Source organism: Nicotiana sylvestris, chromosome 2 (genome assembly GCF_000393655.2).
Source record: "Nicotiana sylvestris chromosome 2, ASM39365v2, whole genome shotgun sequence".
Classification (NCBI taxonomy): domain Eukaryota; kingdom Viridiplantae; phylum Streptophyta; class Magnoliopsida; order Solanales; family Solanaceae; genus Nicotiana; species Nicotiana sylvestris.
In genome coordinates this window covers 103395907-103418309 of record NC_091058.1, presented here as the reverse complement: position 1 = coordinate 103418309, position 22403 = coordinate 103395907, and the positions used below count along the sequence as shown (strand labels likewise).

Below are 22403 nucleotides of genomic sequence, written 5' to 3'. Positions count from 1 at the left end.
CTGCGGAACTGAGCTATTTTGCATGGGATCGCATCTGCGAGACAAGTACCGCTTCTGTTGTTACGCATCTGCGCTTGAGAGTCCGCATCTGCGGAGCCAGAAGTTCCCTTCAATATTCGCATCTGCGATAGGCGATCCCCATCTACGGAGCCGCACTTGCGATGATTCTTTCGCAGGTGCGGTCAACGAGCTTCAGACATGGGCAGGAATGACATTTTACATTTTCTCAACTCCAACCCCCCACAAATACACGACCTAGCCTATTGGAAACACATCTTTGGACATCTTTGGGCAGTCTTTGACCTATTTTAAGATAAGAACACAAGTTTTGGAGCAAGGGTTCTTACACACACACTTTAGTCTTGAAGATTTAAAGCTTTTGGTTGAGGATTTCTTACTCATTTATGCTCATTTCTTCATTTTCTTACTTTGTATTGTATATCTAAGTGTGTAGTGTTTATTCCAACACTTGAATCTTGTTTATGGAAATATTTTGTTTAAAGTGTGGATTAAATATCTTGTTATGCTTATGTATTGAATGATTTTTTTTATGAAGTGAGTTATTGTTTCTTTAATTATTCTTATTCTTTAATGTTTCTAAAGGGATTAGCTAGCCCTAGGACTCGCCCATTAACTTCGAATTAATTTTGGGAAAGATTATTTGGGGTTGGAAAAGATTAATTAACAAGAACTTGAGGCTTTCAACCTCATTTTATAGATTTTACCTAGGGATAGGATTGAACTACTTATAGCCATAATCGAGTGTGCTTAATCTCTTAATTGATTTAGGGATAATTCAATTAGGAAGTCTTGTTAGTTTTTGGAAGAAGCTAATATAGAATCATTACCCGAGGCTAATTAACATAAACTCGCTCATATTTGTAAAAACGTGAAATACATTGGATCGTTACTTGAGTGTAATTCCCCGTGTATCCATACTTGTAGCAATTGATCATTTTACATGTTTTCTAGGTTAGTTTACATTTTTGCATTTAGTTATAAACATTTTCACAATCACCATTCTAAGTGTTTGGCATTGCATAACAAGTGATAATTCTCTTACATTCCTAATCACCTACATATTGTTCTTTGTGGGATTCGACCCCGACTCATAGTTGGATAAATTATATTGCATGCGACCGTGTCAATTTACTTTTTAGTAGTGGATTTGAACGTCATCAAAATTGGCGACATTGTCGGGGAACAATTTGGCGTAATTTAGGTTGTTTAAGAAATAAGCACAAGTTCTTTGGTCCAAACTTGTGAATATTCATGTAATTATCTTTCTTACCTTGGTCTATTTTTCTTGTTTGTTTATTGTTTATTTTCTTAGTTTTTCAAAAATAGCATCATATAATAAAAATTGGCCGGATGGCTGTTCATATATTTTAATGACCCTTGTCCTTATTGTGGAGGACCACACTCGTGGCAAAATTATTTAAATTCTCCTGGGGGCGGATTGTGCGCACAATCTCAAACCCATGAGTGGAGTATTTGTGATAAGTGTGGACGTCAAAATGGTCATTGAGAGTATTGTGCTTATTTGTCCTTCCCTTCCCCAAGTCTTCGCTATGATGATTCTACTTTTTGTGATGAAATTTATAGGGATGTGAGGTGGAAGAAATTGAGCATGGTCGAAATGGAGAGTTCAAGCTCATGTTAGAATGTCTACTTGAAGGAGGAAACAAAGAGCAAAATACCTTGGAGGAGCTTTTGAAAAATAGTCTCCAAAATGACTTGGCGCTTGAAAGGTTGAACTCACAAATGGGAGAAATGCTTGAAGCCTTAGAGGTCCAAAAATCCTCGAAAGTGAATGATAGACAAGAATCTTCCTTGGAGGTTGAAGCCGAAAATCCTTCCTTGGCACTTGATCAAAACCAAGAAGAACTCTCAAATGCTCAAAATGAGAAAATGATGCTCATGTTGGAGGCCATTCTTGAAAATGAGGAGAAGCAAAGCTTGACACTCGAGGACTTGAAACAAGGCTTGACTCAAAATGATGAGGATATCCGCACTTTGAAAGATCAAATGAAAATATTGGTTGAGGCTCACTATGCCCACCAACTTGAGAGTGTGGAAAGAAGTCAAGAAGAGTCTGACTTCGAGGAAGAAAGTGAGCTTTACTTTGAGGAATCAAGAATTGAACATCCGCCAACCGACTTCATGAGTGTTAGTGATGCCAAGAAAAATATGGAATTAGAGTCAACGGGTGTAAATGAAAATTTGGTTGAGATTGACTCTAGTTCGGGAGAAAAAGAGGATGTCAAAATCCGGGAAGAATTGCAATTTGGAGGTTTGATGTCTCATTCCAAGCATTTTTCAACATTGAAATTGTGTGGGGATATGGGAATTGAACTACACGAGTCAATAAGGGATTGCGAGGAGGAAAGACAAGGGCCATGCATCTTACAATTTGAGAAAACAAGAAGGCAAAATGACATTCCTCACATGAAAGCCAAGAAGTGCAAAATGAAGAAATTAATGCTTGGCTTGATCATCTACTTACCACCCCCACTGCTCGTAGTCAAAAGCTTGATTCCAAGTTAGGTGCCTAGTTCATATCGTCCAAGTGGCGAGAAAAGTGGTAAAGTTGATCCGCGTCGTGCCACGACGTTAAATGCGACACTTGGTGGGATGCAACTCATCGTTTTCAAAATTTTTAGTCATTTTTGAAATTTTCCTTTTTAGTATGCTTATAATATTATTTTTGACTAATCTGCCAAGTTTCAGAATTTTTGACTTGAATTGAGGAGTTTGAGGTTTTGGAATGCACAAAAATAGTGGCTACAGAAATCTGGGCACCAGTCATCTGGTGTAACCGCATCTGCAGAACATTTCTCGCAGATGTGGCCACGCAGAAGTGGGTTTCTACTCGTAGAAGCGCAGTTTTCGCATGTGCGATTAAATTCTCGCAGTAGCGGCTGCGTAGAAGTGCTTCTCTAATCGCAGGTACGAAAAATCGGGCAAGTTTAATGAATTAATCTCTCATTTCATCGGGTATTCTCTAAACTTTTTTCCCAAAACCCAAACTCCCCCATATCACACATACTCAAAATTCTCCATTGCTCTTGATTTCTACTACTCTCACACAAGACAACACGGGCATCTCTCATCTACTCCTCTCTTCTACTTCTCTTTTCTTCTTCTTCTTCCTCATTTCTGAGTTCCCATGGTTGTTCCCCTGATTTCCCATTTCCCTATGATTTATGTTGATATTAGGGTGAGGAAATTGGTTGAGAGTAGGTTTGTGTGTGCTGCTAATGAAGAAGAACAAATTTTTGGGAAATCTAGGAACCCAATTGTGTGAAAAAGCATAAATTCTCACCGCTTGCAATGTGTTTGACGAATTTTCCAAAAGAAAATTATATGCTAAGTACAACAAAATCAATCTCGATAGAGTCATAAGTTCATGTAGTGCACTAATTTAGAAGTCTTAAGTAAAAATTAGGCGCTAAAAATCATGTTAGAGGTGAAAAGAGTCAAAAATTTCTAGGTGTTTGAACCCTTGGATGAACACCGCAGAAGCAAAAAAAGTGACGCAGATGCGGCCTCGCACCTGTGTTGACTGTTCCACCAGTGCATTTTTTGGCAAACTGAGCAAAATCGCAGAAGCGGAGGAAAACCCATAGAAGCGGGACCGCACCTGCGATGGTTCTTCCGCAGGTGCGAAAACTGGGTAGTTTCTGCAGGAGCTTTTCGGGCCCGTTCAGCTTGATTCTTTGGCCTAATTGCATTGTTTTAAATCGCTCAACATGATTCTACTACCTGACTAATATTGTTCTGATTTTTCAAGGTACTTTGAGCTAAAATGGACCCAAACATGAACGAAAATGCTCTGCTTCATCATGAAATTAAGGAGCAGGCTGAGGAACCATTTGATAATTCACGCTTCATGTCCGCTGATTGTCATCATTGGTATTATGACAATCTTATCACAAAGAATATCGTGCTTGAAAAAGGGATCACCGAGGATAAATTTGTCGAGCAGCTCCCAGAATTCTATGGTCGTCTCCAAACCTCCGGATGGTCATGCTTCATTCCTACTCCGTGCAAAGCCAATGAGGAGTGGGTACGTGAATTTTATGTGAATCTTAAGTGCACAAACCTCGTCGACCCACAACTCATCATTAGAGTCAAAATAGTGAGGTTTGGGACTGAGCAGATTAATGACATACTCGGAATTCCTAACCATCCACTTGAGCCAATGCGAGAAAAGGATCATTGCGACAATGAAGAGTGGCTTGGTTCTAAACTCTATCCTGCAAGCATGACAGCAAAATAGGCCAATAAGGGAAAGGGTTTGAAATCGATCGACTTCACAGCTGTAGCCAAAATGTGGCTCTACATCCTCTGCAACAGGGTGTCACCCTATGGAAATAATTCAAATTTCTCCTACACTGAAGCCTTGATCATTGCATGCATTCTAGACGGCATTCCTATGAATGTTGGTCACTACATCCTGAGGGAGCTGAGATAGTATTTGTTAGACGACAACGCAGGGTTGATGTTTCCTTCACTGATCACAGAGTTGTACAGGCGGGCAGAAGTTGAGGTGCGTAGCATCGATCGTTAGTTGCTAGCTGACAAATCCTTTGAGAGTAACGGGTAAGGGTAGTGCAGTAAAGAGCAAGAAGAGAAAGTCACCACCACTGTTGCCGGACCAGAGTCATCCTCACAGGCAGCTGCACCTGAGGCACCATTTGGGATGCTAAACTCCTAGCTTGCATCCATTCGTGACTTAGTGTCACAGCTCCCTAACGGGCCCTCATCTTCCCAGCCTATGTCCGCATACTTCACCAGGGAAGACATGAAGACCTACTTAGATGCACAGAAAAAGCATGCAGAGTCTTAGGAGAAAATAGCAGCATCTGTTGGCATACTCGAGACAGCCTATGGCAACTTGGTCAAGGCACATGCAGATCTTCAGTCAAACTTCCAAAAGGAGAAGGTGAAGAATAAGAAGAAGGGCAAGTTCATGATTAAGATGTGGAGAGGCATCAAGGCCATCTTTAAATGGGGGCAGCAGAACATGAAGATTCCAATTGAGGAGGACGATGATAGCGAAGAGTATTCTTTCATGTCAGATGCTGCCGATGATGATACCGATGATGATGAGGCTGCGAGTTCTTCACGACAGTGATTAGCCTTCCTCCCGTAGTCTGCTAGTCTGATGCAGACCTTAGGGAGACCTTCAAACTACTTGTATTTTATTTTGATATTCTGCAGTGAGGACACTGCAATGTTGTTAGTTGGGGGTAGCTTTAAGGAGTACACTTTGTTGATAAATTGATACTTGACTTGTGCCCTTGCGCCCATTCTGTTGTATGGATATTGTGTGCCCTTGCCAGGCTTGTTTTGTTATTGCTTATCATGTGCTCTTGCCTAGCGTAGTTGTGAGTAGTTATATATGTGCAGATTAGTCATTGTTGTTGTTCTATTTTATTTTTTCTCTCTTCCTTTATTTATTCTTTAGTAGTTTTTAGTTAATGTTAATTTTGCTCCTTTAGTATTAGTTGCTTTTGTTAATTATCTTCTTTAGTAGTTTTCATTATTTTATTTTTATTTCTTTAGTAGTATTTTCTTGGGTTTTCTTTATGCTACAGTTCTTTCCTGAGGAACATTTTTATGTTGAACCGGGTGACTTTTCCCTATGATGGATGGCGTAATGACTTTCTTAAGGGAATTAGTCTTGTTTTGTTATGTGGAGACTTTTGGATTATTTGGTACTAATAGAATTAGTCTCTTGTATGTGAAATGTGAATTAAAAATACCCTTCCGAATTTTGGTTTTAAATCGAAAAAGTAAGTTGCATGAGGAAGAATAATTTTGTGATAACTTTTTGGCTCTTTTGGTGACTCTTTGCCCATTAGTTAGTATGATATTGCTCTAGATTCTCTTATTAAGAAGTAAAATTGATCCGTCTTATTTAGTTCATATGCCATGAGTGTTAGTTTTTATTATAAATAATTCTTATGTTTACTTCTATCATGTAGAACTTACCCGGTTGGTCTTTCAATGCGAATGTTAGTTGTGTTTGGTTGGAGGGATGACCTTAGGCATTCTTTGTGATCTTTGAAAAAGCCTCTTTAGCCTTTCAAGTCTACCATTGCATAAATAGTATCATTGGTTTACCCCCATTTGAGCCTTTAACCTTTTTTTTGGCCACCTCATTACAAACCTTTACCCTTTTGTGAAATAATTCCCTCTTTTGAACTCGTCCCTCCTTGAATATTGAGAATGAGGTTAAAATCCTAAGATGGGGGTGTTGGTGTCAAGTTGGAAATTGGTAAGGTTGTACATTGAGTGTAGAAACATATACCTCAAAGTTGTTCATATGAAATTACTCAAGCTCCAAAAGAAAATAGTTATATATATATATATATATGGAGTCATAAGAAAATTAGAGAGGTACTTTAAGGTGGTCTATGTTGGTAACTAGATGCAAATAAGGGTTATGTGGTTTAAAAAGAAGAAAAATGCAAAAAGAAAGACAAATGTGAGTAGTGTTCAAGGAGGGTGTACCACTTGTATCCCAAATGCTTATCCGACCCTTCCCTAAACCTACATTACAAGTTTAAAAAGTCCTTATGGGATCTCCAACCGAATGTTCTTGAATAGGAGGTGAATTAAAATAAGGGCAAGCTTATGGCATGATATTTTGTAACACTTGAAATTCTTTGTTGAGAGTGAGTGTCTTTGTGCATTTTTCCCTTGCGTTATTATTGTAAATATGGTAATTTTGGGATTTTTTTCTCGTGAGGGCACATGAATTAGGATGGATTAGTGACATTGATATATCCGAAAATGAATAAATTGAGCATATGTAGTAGACTAGTACTTTTGAGTCACTTCTTGAGGCTTATTGTTGTCACTTGATTATTTTGAAACGCCTTTGCATTTCCTGAATTTGTCTTTAAATAAGGGAGTTATTTGGTTAAGACTCATATGCTTGAGCCTAATTATTAGTACCAAGCAAATCCATAAGTATGGTGCTTAATTGGAGAATATGATTTGTAAATGATAGCAATACTACTTGTGCTTTAAATGGTAGAACCTCATTGAACTGTTGGTTTTGATTTGCTCGAGGACAAGCAAAAGCTTTAAGTTGGGGGTGTTGATGAGTGGTGATTTTACCATTCATTCAAGTCTCTTTTCTTTAGTTTTTATGTCCGTTAATTATAATATGAGGAGCGCTTATGGTGTGTATTGTTAGATTTTCAGGTAAATGATGCCATGAAGAGAGTTGTATTCAATTGAAGTGGAATTGAGCAAAAACGGGTTGAAATAATGTAAAACTTTTCAGTGATTCCGCATCTGCGGAAGACTGATCGCAGAAGTGACCTCGCATCTGCGAGGAAATGGTCTGCATCTGCGTAACTGAGCTACTTTGCCTGGGATCGCATCTATGAGACAAGTATCGCTTCTGCGGTTGAGCATCTGCGCTTGAGAGTCCACATCTGCGAAGCCAGAAGTTCCCTTCAATATTCGCATCTGCGATAGGCGATCCGCATCTGCGAGGATTCTTCCGCAGGTGCGGTCAACGGGCTTCAGACCTGGGCAGGAATGACATTTCACATTTTCTCAACTCCAAACCCACAAATACACGACCTAGCCTATTGAAAACACATCTTTGGATATCTTTGGGCAGTCGTTGACCTATTTTGAGAGAAGCACACAAGTTTTGGAGCTAGGGTTCTTGCACACACACTTTGGTCTTGAAGATTTGAAGCTTTTGGTTGAGAATTTCTTACTCATTTATGCTCATTTCTTCATTTCCTTGCTTTGTATTGTATATCTAAGTGTGTAGTATTTATTCCAACACTTGAATCTTGTTTATGAAAATATTCATGTTTAAAGTGTGGATTAAATATCTTGTTGTGCTTATGTATTGAATGATTTTTTATTTTTATGAAGTGAGTTATTGTTTCTTTAATTATTCTTGTTCTTTAATGTTTTCAAAGGGATTAACTAACCCTAGGACTCGCCCATTAATTTCGAATTAATTTTGGGAAAGATTATTTGGGATTGGAAAAGACTAATTAACAAGAACTTGAAGCTTTAACCCTCATTTTATAGATTCTACCTTGGGATAGGATTGAACTACTTATAGCCATAATCGGGTGTGCTTAATCTCTTAATTGATTTAGGAATAATTCAATTAGGACGTCTTGTTAGTCTTTGGAAGAAGCTGATATAGAATTATTATCCGAGGCTAACTAACATAAACTTGCTCATATTTGTGATATCGAAATACATTGGATCGTTACTTGAGTGTAATTCCCCGTGTATCCATACTTGTAGTCATTGATCATTTTATTTGCTTTCTAGGTTAGTTTAGATTTTTGCATTTAGTTATAAATATTTTTATAATCATAATTCTAAGTGTTTGGCATTGCATAACAAGTGATAATTCTCATACATTCCGAATCGCCTACATATTGTTCTCTGTAGGATTCGACCCCGACTCATAGTTGGGTAAATTATATTGCATGCGACCGTGTCCATTTACTTTTTAGTAGTGGATTTGGACGTCATCATGGTGCTATGCCTTACCACTCCAGTATCTAGTAAGCCCTACACTATCTATTTAATTTCTCTCATCTGCATTGCAGGGTATCTATAAGGCCTTACATTGACAGGTGAAGTTCCTTCTTTCAATACGATTTTGTGATCATGAGCCCTATGAGGGGCGGTCCAAAAAGGTCAGCAAACTGCTGGAGCACTTCATGCACTTCTTCAATTTCCTAGCAGGAGTCACTATCTTTAGACATCTGTTGTAATGCTCCTGCTGAACTAGTGACTTTCGGGATTGTTCTTATTACTGCTACAGACATCATTGAAAGAGAAGCTGGCTGGGATAGTAATTTGTTCATCTGATCTTGATCCACAAACTTCATTGAAGGAGGTTGCATACCCCTGAGTGACACTTTTTTTCCCTGCATCATAAACTCCATCTTCAATTGTCTAAAGTTCCACTTGATATCTCCTAGAGTAATCAACTATTGAATTCCCAAAATTACACTACACCCACCCAAAGGTAGAATCAACATATTAGCAGCAAAGTTCACACCTTGCATTCTCCAGGAAAACCCTTCACACATATATTTACTATACACCATATTCCCATCTGCCACTGCAACTGCAAATGGAGGCATTGCCCACAGAGCACATCCCAATTTTTTAGCTGTGTTCAGGTCCAAGAATTTGTGAATACTTCCTGTATCAATCAAGATGTGAACAACCTTGCCCCTTACTGAACCAGTAATTTTTATTGTCCTATAATCCATCAAACCAGTCATTGCATGCACAGACACCTGGGGAATCATTACAGCCCCATTTTCTTCATCATACTCCTCATTTGGAGGCAATTACATCATACTCTAGTCTTGTGAACTATCCCCTTTTTCCCCTCCTTCCCAAAATTCGCTACAGTCACTCAATTCCATATAGAAAGCTGCCTCTTCTTAGCACATTGATGACCAATAAAGTACTTCTCATCACAATAAAAACATAATCCCTTGGCCTATTTTCCTCAATCTCAGCGGAACAGTACTTTAGGGTTCTTTGGTGATGGTTTATAGGCTGGATTATGAGAAAAATCTATTGAAGGTTTGTGTGGAGTTGGTCTTAGGGTTGGAAGTAGTGGAGGTAAAGATTTGGAAGGTTGTTTATGTAAGGATAAGGTTTGATCTTGGATCCTAGCAAGACCTATGGCTTTTGTAGGGTTCTGGGCTGAAACATTTTAATAGTAAGGCCAATCTCTAGTTTTACACTCCTTAAAAAACAACTAACGATGGACTCTTCACTTAATTCCACCCGAGTTAATAGCTTGTCAAATATATCAACATAATCTTGTATAGAAGAAGTTTGTTTAAAATCTTCCAAACCACCCATTGGGTCATCATATAATGCAGTACCAAACCTACCAAAAAGAGCTCTAACATACTCACCCCATATCGGCCATTCTCGAGTAATCCTACTTTTCATGTATCCTTGATGCCATTGCAGTGCCTTTCCTTCCAGATGCATTGATGCTAGTTTGACCTTCAAATTTTCTGACGTATTGTCGATAACGAAATATTGCTCACTTTTTGAAACCCAGTCCCTCAACTCAGTCCCATCAAATTTTGGAAACTGAATTTGATGCTTGCGAGTAATCAAAATTTCTGAATCATTCATATGGTGCTCTTTGAGATTCGGATTTCCCCTGGGATTTGGGAACGATTTTCACTCATTGTAGGTCTGTATTCACTCATCCAAGAACCCAGGAAAGTTTTGAGTTCCTCCATGGACTGACCCTGTCGAACCTCCATAGATTTTCAAAATTCCTCAAACGATTCCTTCATACTATCAACTTCTTCACAAAGTTCGGCATAACGTGTTTTCCCCATGGCTATATTCCTCCGAGGATTAGTGGCTCTGATACCAAATTGATACACCTGAGATTATAAACAAGAAATTAATAAGAAACTCAATCTTCTAAGGAGCTAAAAGAGGAGATCTCCTGAACAAAAACTGAAAGGAGAAGAGACAATTCAGTGAAGAAGAATAAGGGAACGAGATTTTATTTCATCATAAAATGCTATAATGAATGTGTACAACAGAATTCCCTATTTATTCCCAACTAATCACTATAAAAATCCCTAACAACCTCCCAAATTCTGTTAATGACTTCTGCTCTTTTTTACCGTCTAACTAACTCCTTCAAACGACGTTGTAAGACCCTTTTCATTAGCTACTAAATCCCTTATCCAAACGGCAGTGATGTTTTATACTTCAATACCACACAAGAGGGGGTGATTTGTGTGGTGTTCAATTTTTTGTGTGTACAAATTATCGAAGGACCTGGTTCTTTTACGTGTTCCTTACACTACAGTTGCGGAATAATAAATGTAGAAAGTAAAGAACACAAGAATTTTTACGTGGAAAGAATTCGGCTCAAAAGGTAAAAAAAAACTATGACCTACTACCCAGTAGGATTTTCTCCAAATACTTCACTACAACTCTGAGCCAACAACAAAGTTTACAAACTCTTGCAAACCTAAGGATTAACTCTAACCCTTATAGCAACCAGCTACAAGCTGTTGCGACTGCTTCAAGTTAACTCTAACTTGAACAATACAACTCGAGTTTACAACCTTTTGCAAACCTAAGGATTAAATCTAACCCTTATAGAAACACGCCACAAGTTGTTGCGACTACTTTAAGTTAACTCTAACTTAAAAGATACAACTCAGGTACCTAGTACAATTTGCTTCTAAGAAAGTTGAAAGGTACAACTCAAAATGCCTACTACACTTTGAAATAGAAATAAAGAAAGACACACAAAACTCTTTATGGAGCTAGTTCTTCAATCTGGTTTGTGTAGCTTCAGGATTGCACTCTTAAATCTCACAGGAATTGCCCACAAAATACCTTGCTATTTTGCTCTCAATTCGTGCTTAACTTCAGTATGTGTGCATCACCTGTAAAAGAGAACAAAACTGATATATATATATAGAGTTAGTAAATAAAGATTAACTAGAGTTCTAGTGCTTTACTCTTCCTTGGTGGATGAGTTCTAGACAACTTCAACTTCTAACTTTTCCCTTATCTTGGATAGAGTTCTCTTCAAGTAAGGAGTCTTGCTCCTTATCAAATATGTAACATTTTCATTCAGGGAATATCATATATAACCACTTATACTTATCCCTTTCACGTGCATGCCTTTTGCTTGATTCTACCCATCACATGTGTACACTGTCCATGGACCTAGTTCATGCATGTGTTCCTTTGTCAATCGTCAAAACCAAGACGCTCAGGTCAACAAATTCCCCATTTTTTATGATGACAAACTCAATGCTTCTCATAAGCATGGAACCTGTTTCAACTCAGCTCAACATCAACACAATGTTAGAACACTTTTTATTTTAAGTCACAAATCATCAAGGACCAGATTCATTAGGTATAAACATCACAGTCCAAAGCAAAAGCATACCTTATCTTCCCCCTTTTGGCATCATCGAAAAGTTGCATAATTAAGGTAAGTAACCAGATTTTAACAAATATCACTCACCACTGGGGCTACTTCAAATGCAAACATGGATTCAACTTTCTCTTTTTCAATCTAAAGATATTAGCCATCTAAGAAATATCAACAAAAAATTAGCGAAAAAGCAGCGAATTTCATTGATTGATAAGATCCTACCACAAGGCATAAGAAGAAATAAAAATATAGAACCATGAGCAAAAAACAAAAAATATCCCACTTGGGTTACTGGTTACAAACTAGACTTAGGAAGGGTTTAAAACTGGGAAGGACCAGGTTCTTGGTTCTTGGCGTGAAATAGTTTCAATATATCTTAAAGAACACTATCATTATTCTCCTTTTACTTTGCAAGCTTACACTTGAGAGAGTCTCTCTCAGCCTCTACTTCAGCATTTCAATCTCAGTATCCTTAGCCATTTCTTCCACTATTTGAGCCTCTTTGCTCTTTTTGGTAGACCTAGTTCTTTTAGACACAATTGAGCCCTTAGCATCTGTTTCTCGAGAATTCTTTTGAGACGTCTTTATTTTTTTGGCACTAGGTATGGGTACTTCCACATCCTCATATTCATCTTGAAGAACCAGGTTCTTCTCCTCAATTTGGACTACTCCGTTTGTCTTACCAGCCCCTTTTTTTCAGGCAACTTTCTTAGCATTTTCAGGTAAGGCCCTTTTTACATTAGCCTCACTCTGCTTCTTCTGGCTCCTTGTAGTTCTTCCTCTTGTGGAGGAGTTTCTACAAGGATAGAAGGAGCACTCTTTCTCTTAGTGCCGCCTATGTCATTTCTTTAGTCTTTCCAACTTTGTTTTTCTTCTTTTGATTATAATTATTTGACACCTTTTGCAACAGATCAGGACTCTTGTCTATTTTAGTAAGAGAAGGAATTGGTTCATGAGACCGTTTCCTTAACCTAACCAGCCCATCTGCTGCACTTCTATCACCAGAATCATCACCTATCTCCTGTGATTTTATCCCCATACTTTCATTCATAGTCTCCTCATCATCACTAATCTCTTTACTTGATACAATCATTGCTCCAACTTCTTCAATCAAACCAACAAGAGGGGGTGAAGGAGATCCAACCACTCTTTCTTCTCCCTTTCCCCTCACATCTACTTCAACACCCTCACTTTCTTCTTTTTTTCTTTTTTATTTTTACTACCAATTTTTCCAGACCCACCAGTTTCTACACCAGCAATCATACCAACCAACACAAACCTATTTTCAAGACTCTCAACAATTTTAAACGCAATATCAGAATATTTTAACCCAGAAGTTATTCTGCTTAGTTTCAGATAAAACTGGTTCTTCCCCCTCAGTTGCATACTTGAAGGACTCATAAGATTTTTAGGGTTCTTCTGCTTCACTGGCTTTTTTAGCATCTCACTCAATTTCTTAGCTTGTTCTTTACTGGCCACTGTGTTGCGTGCAATCATTTTGATATGCTTTTTCTTGGGGGTTTGGGTGGTTGAAAGAGTGGGTGAAGGTTCTTTGGGTGGTGAGGAAGGGTTTTCAGTGTTTTGGGGATTCTCATGGGTGTTTGCCATTTGATCAGTTCAGAAACATAAGAGAAATAGAGAGAGTTTTGAGGTTTTGGAGATTTTGGTCTTTCGAAAAAATTTGAGATAAGAGGGTAAGGTCATACCAATTTAAAGAGGGAAAGGTTGAGTGTATAACGATACCTTTTTGAAGTCTAGAAGTCTAATCACATTGAAAGTTTCAGTTTGAAAAGACGTTCGACTCTTCCACAAATATTTCAACAATTATGGCGCGTGGGACTCTTGATGAAACTAGTTCGTTTGTAACTAATTGGTTCAAAAGTAGTTTGGGATAAAGTGGAACACTTTTCTGTTCATGATCCATATGCAAATATTTCAAATTATGCGTAGTGTAGAATATATACCTTATAAGCTCGATGAACCAGGTTCTTCACTGAAAGTTCTCTTGTGTAAGACTGATTTTTTCCAAGAAAATAAGGATAATATCATTATACATCAGTGAGATATTTTAGCACATGTCACAAGAGTATACTAATAAAAGCATGAGACTAAGCAATATCTAATCTAATTATTCACAATATTCACAAATTATCTAACCAATCATTGAGTTAGAACCGATTTCTTTTAGGTGTTCTTAATCATCCCTAATTCTAACCTGTTCCTTTCAAAGTGATCCCTACTCAAAGTTTTTGTGAAGATGTCAGCAGTTTCCTTATCAGTAGCACAAAATGCCACAGTGATCAACACCTCTTAAAATTATCCCTTTAAAAATGATGCCCAATATCTACGTGCTTATTTCTTTTGTGATGGACTGCGTTCTGGTCATACTAATTGTACTAGTGTTATCACAAAATATGGGGATACAACTCAGCTTCAGCAGTAGACAAAACCATAGAGTTTTGCTTTTTGGTAGCCCAAGATATAAGACATGAGCCAAGAATATGTGACATACCTGAGGTGCTCTTTCTATCCACAAGAAAACCTGCATAATCAACATAAGTATATCCCACTAAGTTGAAATTACTACCTTTTGGATACCATAGACAAAGATCAGTAGTGCCTTTTAGGTATCTCAAGATCCTTTTGACAGCGGTCTAGTGAGACTCCTTTGGATTTGCCTGAAATCTAGCACAAAGGCCTACACTGAAAATAATGTCAGATCTGCTAGCAGTGAGATATAACAAAGAGCCAATCATTCCCCTATACATATTCTAATCAACATATGAACCAGGTTCATCCAAATCCAATTTTGTAGATGCGGTAATAGGAGTGTTAATTTATTTGGTTGTTCCTTCCTGGTTTTGTTACTGAGGAATAGGTTCATGGACAGGTTCCCTCGAGGTTTGAGGATCAGTTCCTCTCTAGTCACTTCCCCCTGTCAGGTTGCCTTGGGTGGAAGGACATGTTCCATCACCTGTTGCTTCCTATGATGCAGCTTCAGGCTCGATTGTGGCTTCATCATTTGAGTTTCTTGTCAGTCCAATCTCTTCATCATCTTGTTTCTACCTCTCAGAAAGAATGTTAGTTTTAAAAACAACATGCACACTTTCTTCTACACACATAGTTTTTTTGTTATATATCTTATAAGTTTTACTATATGAAGAATATCCCAAGAATACTCCCTCATCACTTATGGGATCAAACTTACCTAAGGAGTATTTTCTATTATTCTGTACAAAGCACTTGCATCCAAATGCCCTAAGGTGGGATATATTTGGCTTTATCCCTTTAAGTAACTCATAGGGAGTCTTCTTAATAAGAGGTCTAGTCATGCAACTATTTATGATGTAGCATGCAGTGTTCACAACTTCTGCCGAGAAGTTATGAGGCAATTTACTAACAAGTAGCATAGTCCTAGCCATTTCCTCTAATGTCCTATTTTTCTTTCAACTACTCCATATTGATGTGGAGTCCTAGGGGCAGAAAAGTTATGACCTATACCATGCTCATCACACAATTCAGTAAATTTAACATTCTCAAATTCAGTACCATGATCAGACCTAATTGATGCAAGTTGATTACCTAGTTGTTTCTGAGTTTTTCTAACAAATGAAGTGAACATGTCAAATGCTTTATCTCTAGATGTTAAAAACAGTATTCAAATAAACCTAGAGTAATCATCAACAAGCACCATAACATATCTCTTATCACCTCTGCTCAATATTCGCATTGGTCCACAAAGATCCATATAGACCAGTTCCATCGTCTTGGTAGTACTTACCATTTTCTTGCTTTTAAAAGAGGATCTTACATGCTTCCCCTTGCACAAGCCTCACAAATTTTATCTTCCGTAAAATTAATTTGTTGAGTTGGCTTAGACTGGCATGTCCAAGTCTCTTGTGCCAAAGGAGGGGATCATTATCCAACACATTTATGCAAGTGAGTTCATTATCTGAAAGTGTGGACAGATCCACAACATATATGTTGTTCACTCTTTTTTCCTGCAAAACTATCTTGTTAGTGGTAAGATTAGTCACAAAACAAGGTGAAGGCTACCATTTTACCTCTATCACACAATTGTAATACACTTATTAGATTGTACTTCAGTCCATCTATCAAGTAGACATTCTCAATAGAATGAGAATTAGTCTTATCTACCTTTCCAACCCCAATGATCTCACCTTTTTTTCCATTTCAAAAAGGAGACATTACCTCCTTTAAGGTCCTCAAGTGAAAGGAACTAGTTCTTGCTTTCTATCATGTGCTTTGAGTAGCCGCTATCCATGTACCATATTTGGTTGCTCCCCTTTACTTGGACCTGCAAAAGGAAATGAGGGGTTAGTCTTAGGAACCCAAACTAGTTTGGGTCCTTTTCTATAGGCAAAAGGATGAATCAAATTCTTTTTAGCCCAACTTGGCAGCCTATTTTTTCCTAGAACAAAATTTTTGTTCTTTTGACTTGCTTTTTCTTTTGCAGCGCATTCACTCTTATAATGACCCATGTTACCACATTGTGTGCAAATTTTATTCTTAGGGAGTGTAAGGTACTTGCTTTTGTGATTTCACTTAGGTGCAGAGTTTCCAAAGCTAAGTCCTTTTTTGTTGCTACTATGGTGTTCTTGTAGCCATGAAAGTGCATCACAGGACCGGTTCCATTTACATGTTCTATCTAACTCATGCTTAACCTTAGTCAAGTCCTCCTTCAAGGTTCTTACCAGTTCATCCCTTTTATAAAGTTCATCTTTTACCTTTCCTATATCCTTTTCTAGTGAGAGTTGTGTGTCACTAGCTATTTTTTTACCCGTTCCTAATTTTAATTTCAGATTTTCAGATCGAATTTCTAAGATAGATGTATCAAGTGCATGAACCTGGTTTTTCAAAGCAATATTTTCCTTTTCAGTTTTACAAATGTTTATTTCCAGGTTTTTGCATTTTGCTTTTAAAAGTTACACTCTTTTGACAACTGTTCTTTATTGGAACTTATATTCTTAGATCCATCAATTAAAGTTGGCAACAATTCTAATAGTCTATATTTAGAAAGGAGTTTAATTTTATCCTTAAGGTCCAGAAAACTTATCTCATATTCTTCATCATGTTCATCTTCAGATTCTCGAATTGCTATGTGAGCTCGTTCAATATTATCATCAGTGTGCTCATCTGAACTATCTTTCCAAGCAGCAACCATTGCTTTGGATGACCTTTTGTTGTAGTTCTTCTCATCATGAACCTGTTCCTTCTTTCTGTTCCTTCTTTTAGATTTCTCCTTTTTCCACTCGACTTTCCACATAGGACAGTTCTTGATCATGTGGTTTTTTTTTACCACATTTGAAGCATCCATCAGTCATCTGCAAGTGATCTCTTCTCCTCTCCTTCTACAAAGAATAATAATAATCGCTTTTTACAGTTTTCAAGTAGTTCACTCATCTTGATCTTTTTCTAAGATGTTAGCCTCTTCAAGGATAACTCGCTCTGATACCAATTGATGTTTTATACTTCAATACCACACAAGGAGGGGGAGAGGGGTAATTTGTGTGGTGTCCAATTTTTCGTGTGTAAAAATTATAGAAGGACCTGGTTCTTTTACGTGTTCCTTACACTACAGTTGCAGAATAATAAATATAGAAAATAAAGAACACAAGGATTTTTACGTGAAAAATACCCGGCAAAAGGTGAATAAACCATGACCTACTACCCAGTAAGATTTTCTCCAAATACTTCACTACAACTCTGAGCCAACAACAAAGTTTACAAACTCTTGCAAACCTAAGGATTAACTCTAACCCTTATAGCTACCAGCCACAAGCTGTTACAACTGCTTCAAGTTAAATCTAACTTGAACAATACAACTCGAGTTTACAACCTCTTGCAAACCTAAGGATTAACTCTAACCCTTATAGCTACCAGCCACAAGCTGTTGCGACTGCTTCAAGTTAAATCTAATTTGAACAATACAACTCGAGTTTACAACCTCTTGCAAACCTAAGGATTAACTCTAACCCTTATAACAACACGCCACAAGTTGTTGCGACTACTTTAAGTTAATTCTAACTTGAAAGATACAACTCAGGTACCTAGTACAATTTGCTTCTAAGAAAGCTGAAAGGTACAACTCAAAATGCCTACTACACTTTGAACTAGAAATAAAGAAAGACACATAAAACTCTTTATGAAGCTGGTTCTTCAATCTGGTTCGTGTAGCTTCAGAATCGCACTCTTAAATCTCACAGGAATTGCCCGCAAAATGCCTTACTATTTTGCTCTCAATCCGTGCTTAACTTCAGTATATGTGCATCACCTGTAAAAGAGAACACAACTGATATATATATAGAGTTAATAAATAAAGATTAACTAGAGTTCAAATGTTTTACTCTTCCTTGATGGATGAGTTCTAGTCAACTTCAACTTCTAACTCTTCCCTTATCTTGGATAGAGTTCTCTTCAAGTAAGAAGTCATGCTCCTTATCAAATATACAACATTTTCGTTCAGGGAATATCAGATATAACCACTTATACTTATCTCTTTCACGTGCATGTCTTTTGTTTTATTCTGCCCGTCACCTATGTACATTGTCCATGGACCTGATTCATGCATATATTTCTTTGTCAATCATCAAAGTCAAAACCGCTCAGGTCAACTGCAGCATTTTATTTATTCTCCTGATACTAAACTAAACGATACAGTATATCTACTATTTACATTTGAGAGTATATCATATTAGCACCCTACTTGGCTTTACCTAATGTACCCAACCTCGTCACTCTGGTTAATCCTTAATGTGTCATCGGTAGTTTAATTAACAATTAAAACTAGTTACGCGGTAGAATCCTTTGGTTTACGGATAGGGGTTAGTTTTAGGGGTTAAACTAATAGGAAAATATTAGTACTAGTTTCTGCCACGTTCCTCTATTGGATTTAGCAAGACGATATACAACAACCAGCGTATCAATTCGTAAACCAAAGTACATAGGGTTGGCTTTTATCCGGTTTCAACAACCACCTAGGTTTAATGACAAAGTTACCGTTCTTGTGAATGGTATGGGTTAAAATCAGATAAGAGAAATTCGGCGTGCAGAGATAAAAGGTCGAGGTCGGATAGTCATCAATCAGGTCGAGGTCGGACAGTCATCAATTAGGCTATCAAGTCGAGGTCGGACAGTCATCAATAAGGTTGAGGTCGGACAGTGATGAAACAACTTGTTTGCTTTGAATTTTCTATGAATACCCCTTATAAATAGGAAGAGAGGACTTCCCAAAGAAAGGGGAGCTCTCTCCCTCTCCCTCTCTAGAAAATAGGTAAACACATATCTTTAAAGAGACTAGAGGATCTGTGATCCCAGACTTTCATGAGATCTAAAAAGGGGTCCTAAGGTTCTTGTATTTGTCTGTTATTTATCTTTATCAAATGAAAGAGGATCCGTCTCACTCAAGATTGGGTGATTTTTTTCCTTTATTTACATTTTATTGTCATTTAATGTTATTTAATACATCTCTCTTTATTCTATTAAATCTGGCCATAATCACTACCAGCATTTATACTCAGCTATATTTTTCTATTCATATTATTCATTTCGAATCTAGAATTAATTATCATTAATTAGGATTTACCCTCCATCCTATTATTTAATTAGTTTAATAAAAAAGGTAAGATTACTTTTTTTGGTCAAACATGAATAACATAAAAAAGAAAGAAAAAAGACAAAGTAACCGTTAACTAAAGAAGTAAAAGAAGCCAAAAAAACTCCATTCCAATGTCCTAACCTTACACGATTTTTCTTTTTGACCCTAATATGGTTTCTGATGTGGCTATTAGCATCATTACGGTTGGAAAAATGCTATTAATTAAAGTTGTATAGACCTGATTCGCGGTAAAAGGCGACAATTACTCGGATTAAACGGCAACTTTCCATTACCCAAACACATTAATACAAACAGTACTTAATAAACTCGAAAATCAATAAAGGGAAAAGCCTAAACTGTCGGTACATTTTCCACGTGTCCCACCCCGTTTATCACTTCACCTCTTCAGCACCACAAACAACAGAAACACCATATAAAACCAACATTTGGGCCCCCAACTCTGCGTACTTTTGTATTTGGCACTAGAAAGCAAAAACCCTCCATTAAATGCCGCACCAAACCGATTAAATCACCAGTTGTGCCAAACGCCTAGTCAAAGAGCACAAAAAAGAAAGTTAAGTGAGCTGATTCGATGAACACTTCCTTCTGCCACTGTCTTTAGTCACACACTTCACCGACACTTCTTTCCATCTTCATTTCTAACTTTCTATCGTCACTCAATTCACCTTTTCTCATTTCTATCTTCCCGAATTAGTATACTTTCTCAGTCACTGCCAAAATTGCTGCTCTAAGTTTTAGCACTGGACCAAGGCTGGATACTCCTCCTAGTACAATGTCCAGTAGATAGTGACAACTCTTCTGCTACTTGACGAAAAGCCAGCTTGGCGGGGTAACGTATGTTTTCTCTCTCATAAAATGGTAATTCCACAGTTAGTCCAAACACAAGCATCTTACTCCTCAATGGCGCCCAAGCAAAACTGTAAGAGCAAAGTGTCTTCTTTATTCTCCGATGGGTTTCTATGTGCCGGTGGAAGTATTGTGGCTTTACTAGTGGTCTGGGCCTTTTGGTCGTTTATGAGCACTAGCCCAAATACTGATCCAAGTTTTTTCACTTCTTCCGTTGGTAAGAAGTCCGCTTTGGAAACTCCGGGAGAGCCTACTTCACCGGGTTTTGATTTACGGTACGACCCGCCCGACCCGACTTTCTATGACGACCCGGATGTGAGATACACTATTGAGAAGCCGGTGAAAAACTGGGACGAAAAGCGAAGGCAATGGCTGAAGCTGCATCCTTCATTTGTTCCCGGAGTAGAAAACCGGGTTCTGATGGTTTCCGGTTCACAGTCGACGCCGTGCAAAAATCCGATCGGCGATCATTTACTGCTGAGGTTCTTCAAGAACAAAGTGGACTACTGCAGAATCCACGGGTACGATATTTTCTACAACAACATTTTACTTCAACCTAAGATGTGGTCTTTCTGGGCAAAAATGCCAGCGGTGAAAGCAGCCATGTTAGCTCATCCTGAAGCTGAGTGGATCTGGTGGGTCGATTCAGATGCTGCTTTCACCGACATGGACTTCAAGCTTCCATTGGACCGGTACAAAGCCCATAATTTCGTAGTGCATGGTTGGGAGAAGTTAATCTACGAGCAAAAAAGCTGGACAAGTATCAATGCTGGAGTTTTCTTGATTCGGAATTGTCAATGGTCTATGGACTTAATGGAAGCTTGGTCCAAGATGGGCCCACAGTCGCCGGAATACGATAAATGGGGTGAAATTTTACGTTCCACGTTTAAAGATAAGATTTTTCAAGAATCAGATGATCAATCGGGATTAGCTTATTTACTGTTGAAGGAGAAGGAAAAATGGGGAGATAAAATTTACGTAGAAGGCCAGTATTATTTCGAGGGGTATTGGGTGGAAATTGTAGGAACATTAGATAATATCACCGACAAGTATTTAGGTATAGAGAAAGGGGTACCTAGTTTAAGGAGGAGACATGGTGAAAAAGTAAGTGAGAGTTATGGTAAGGTGTGGGAGGAACACCTTAAGGATGCTGGGTATGGGAGGTACAGTTGGAGAAGGCCGTTCATCACACATTTTACAGGGTGTCAGCCTTGTAGTGGGGACCACAATCAGATGTATTCTGGTGAAACTTGCTTTGATGCTATGCAGAAGGCATTGAATTTTGCTGATAATCAGGTGCTCAGGAAGTATGGTTATATGCATAAAGATCTGCTTGATTCTTCCTCTGTTTTTCCTGTGCCTTTTGACTTTCCTGCCTAATAGATTTCTTCGTTACTTTGTAATTTTAAGCTCTATATATAAACATGTATTATATAATCTTTTCGTTTTCTATCTTTTTAACTTCCTATTTTATGGTGCAATTTGGAATGTTGTCGTGTAGAGGTAGCTGTGACTTGTGATTATGGAGATTACCTATATATGGTGACAACTTAAAGATATTTACACAATTAGTATACTATTAATTCACTTTTTATGGATGAATACAGAGGCGGATCCAGGATTTGAGGCTTATGGGTTCCTACCGTAATTTCAAATTAATACCCAATAATAACTGGGTTCACAGTTAGATATTTACAAATATTTAGTGAATTTTTTAATATAAATACAGAGTTTATGCAAGAGTTGTTGGGTTCCCGAAAACCCGTATTCCATACTCTACATCCCCCCGGGATGAATATATGTTATTATCATGTATTGTGAGTTAATAGTGTAAAAAAAATTCTATTGGTACATAGAAGCTCTTGCAGTATGTATAAGGAAAAGGAAAAACATCTATGAGACAGAAGTATTTGCACATGTTAGAGTAGACAGTTTTGAGGACAAAAAATGCAA

General features: G+C 37.8%; 2 protein-coding genes across 2 annotated transcripts; both read left to right on the top strand.

Annotated features, from left to right (window-relative positions):
- Positions 1-1481: 1481 nt before the first annotated feature.
- On the top strand, positions 1482-2547 carry LOC138885342 (uncharacterized). Its single transcript, XM_070166283.1, has 2 exons — positions 1482-1520; positions 1606-2547. Exons 1-2 carry the CDS (start codon positions 1482-1484, stop codon positions 2545-2547), a joined length of 981 nt encoding a protein of 326 aa, XP_070022384.1.
- Positions 2548-19860: 17313 nt separating this feature from the next.
- On the top strand, positions 19861-21887 carry LOC104213749 (putative glycosyltransferase 7). The gene has a single exon (XM_009763295.2). The coding sequence runs from the start codon at positions 20460-20462 to the stop codon at positions 21828-21830; it is 1371 nt and encodes a 456-aa protein (XP_009761597.1). The 5' UTR covers positions 19861-20459; the 3' UTR covers positions 21831-21887.
- The last annotated feature ends 516 nt before the right edge of the window (positions 21888-22403 follow it).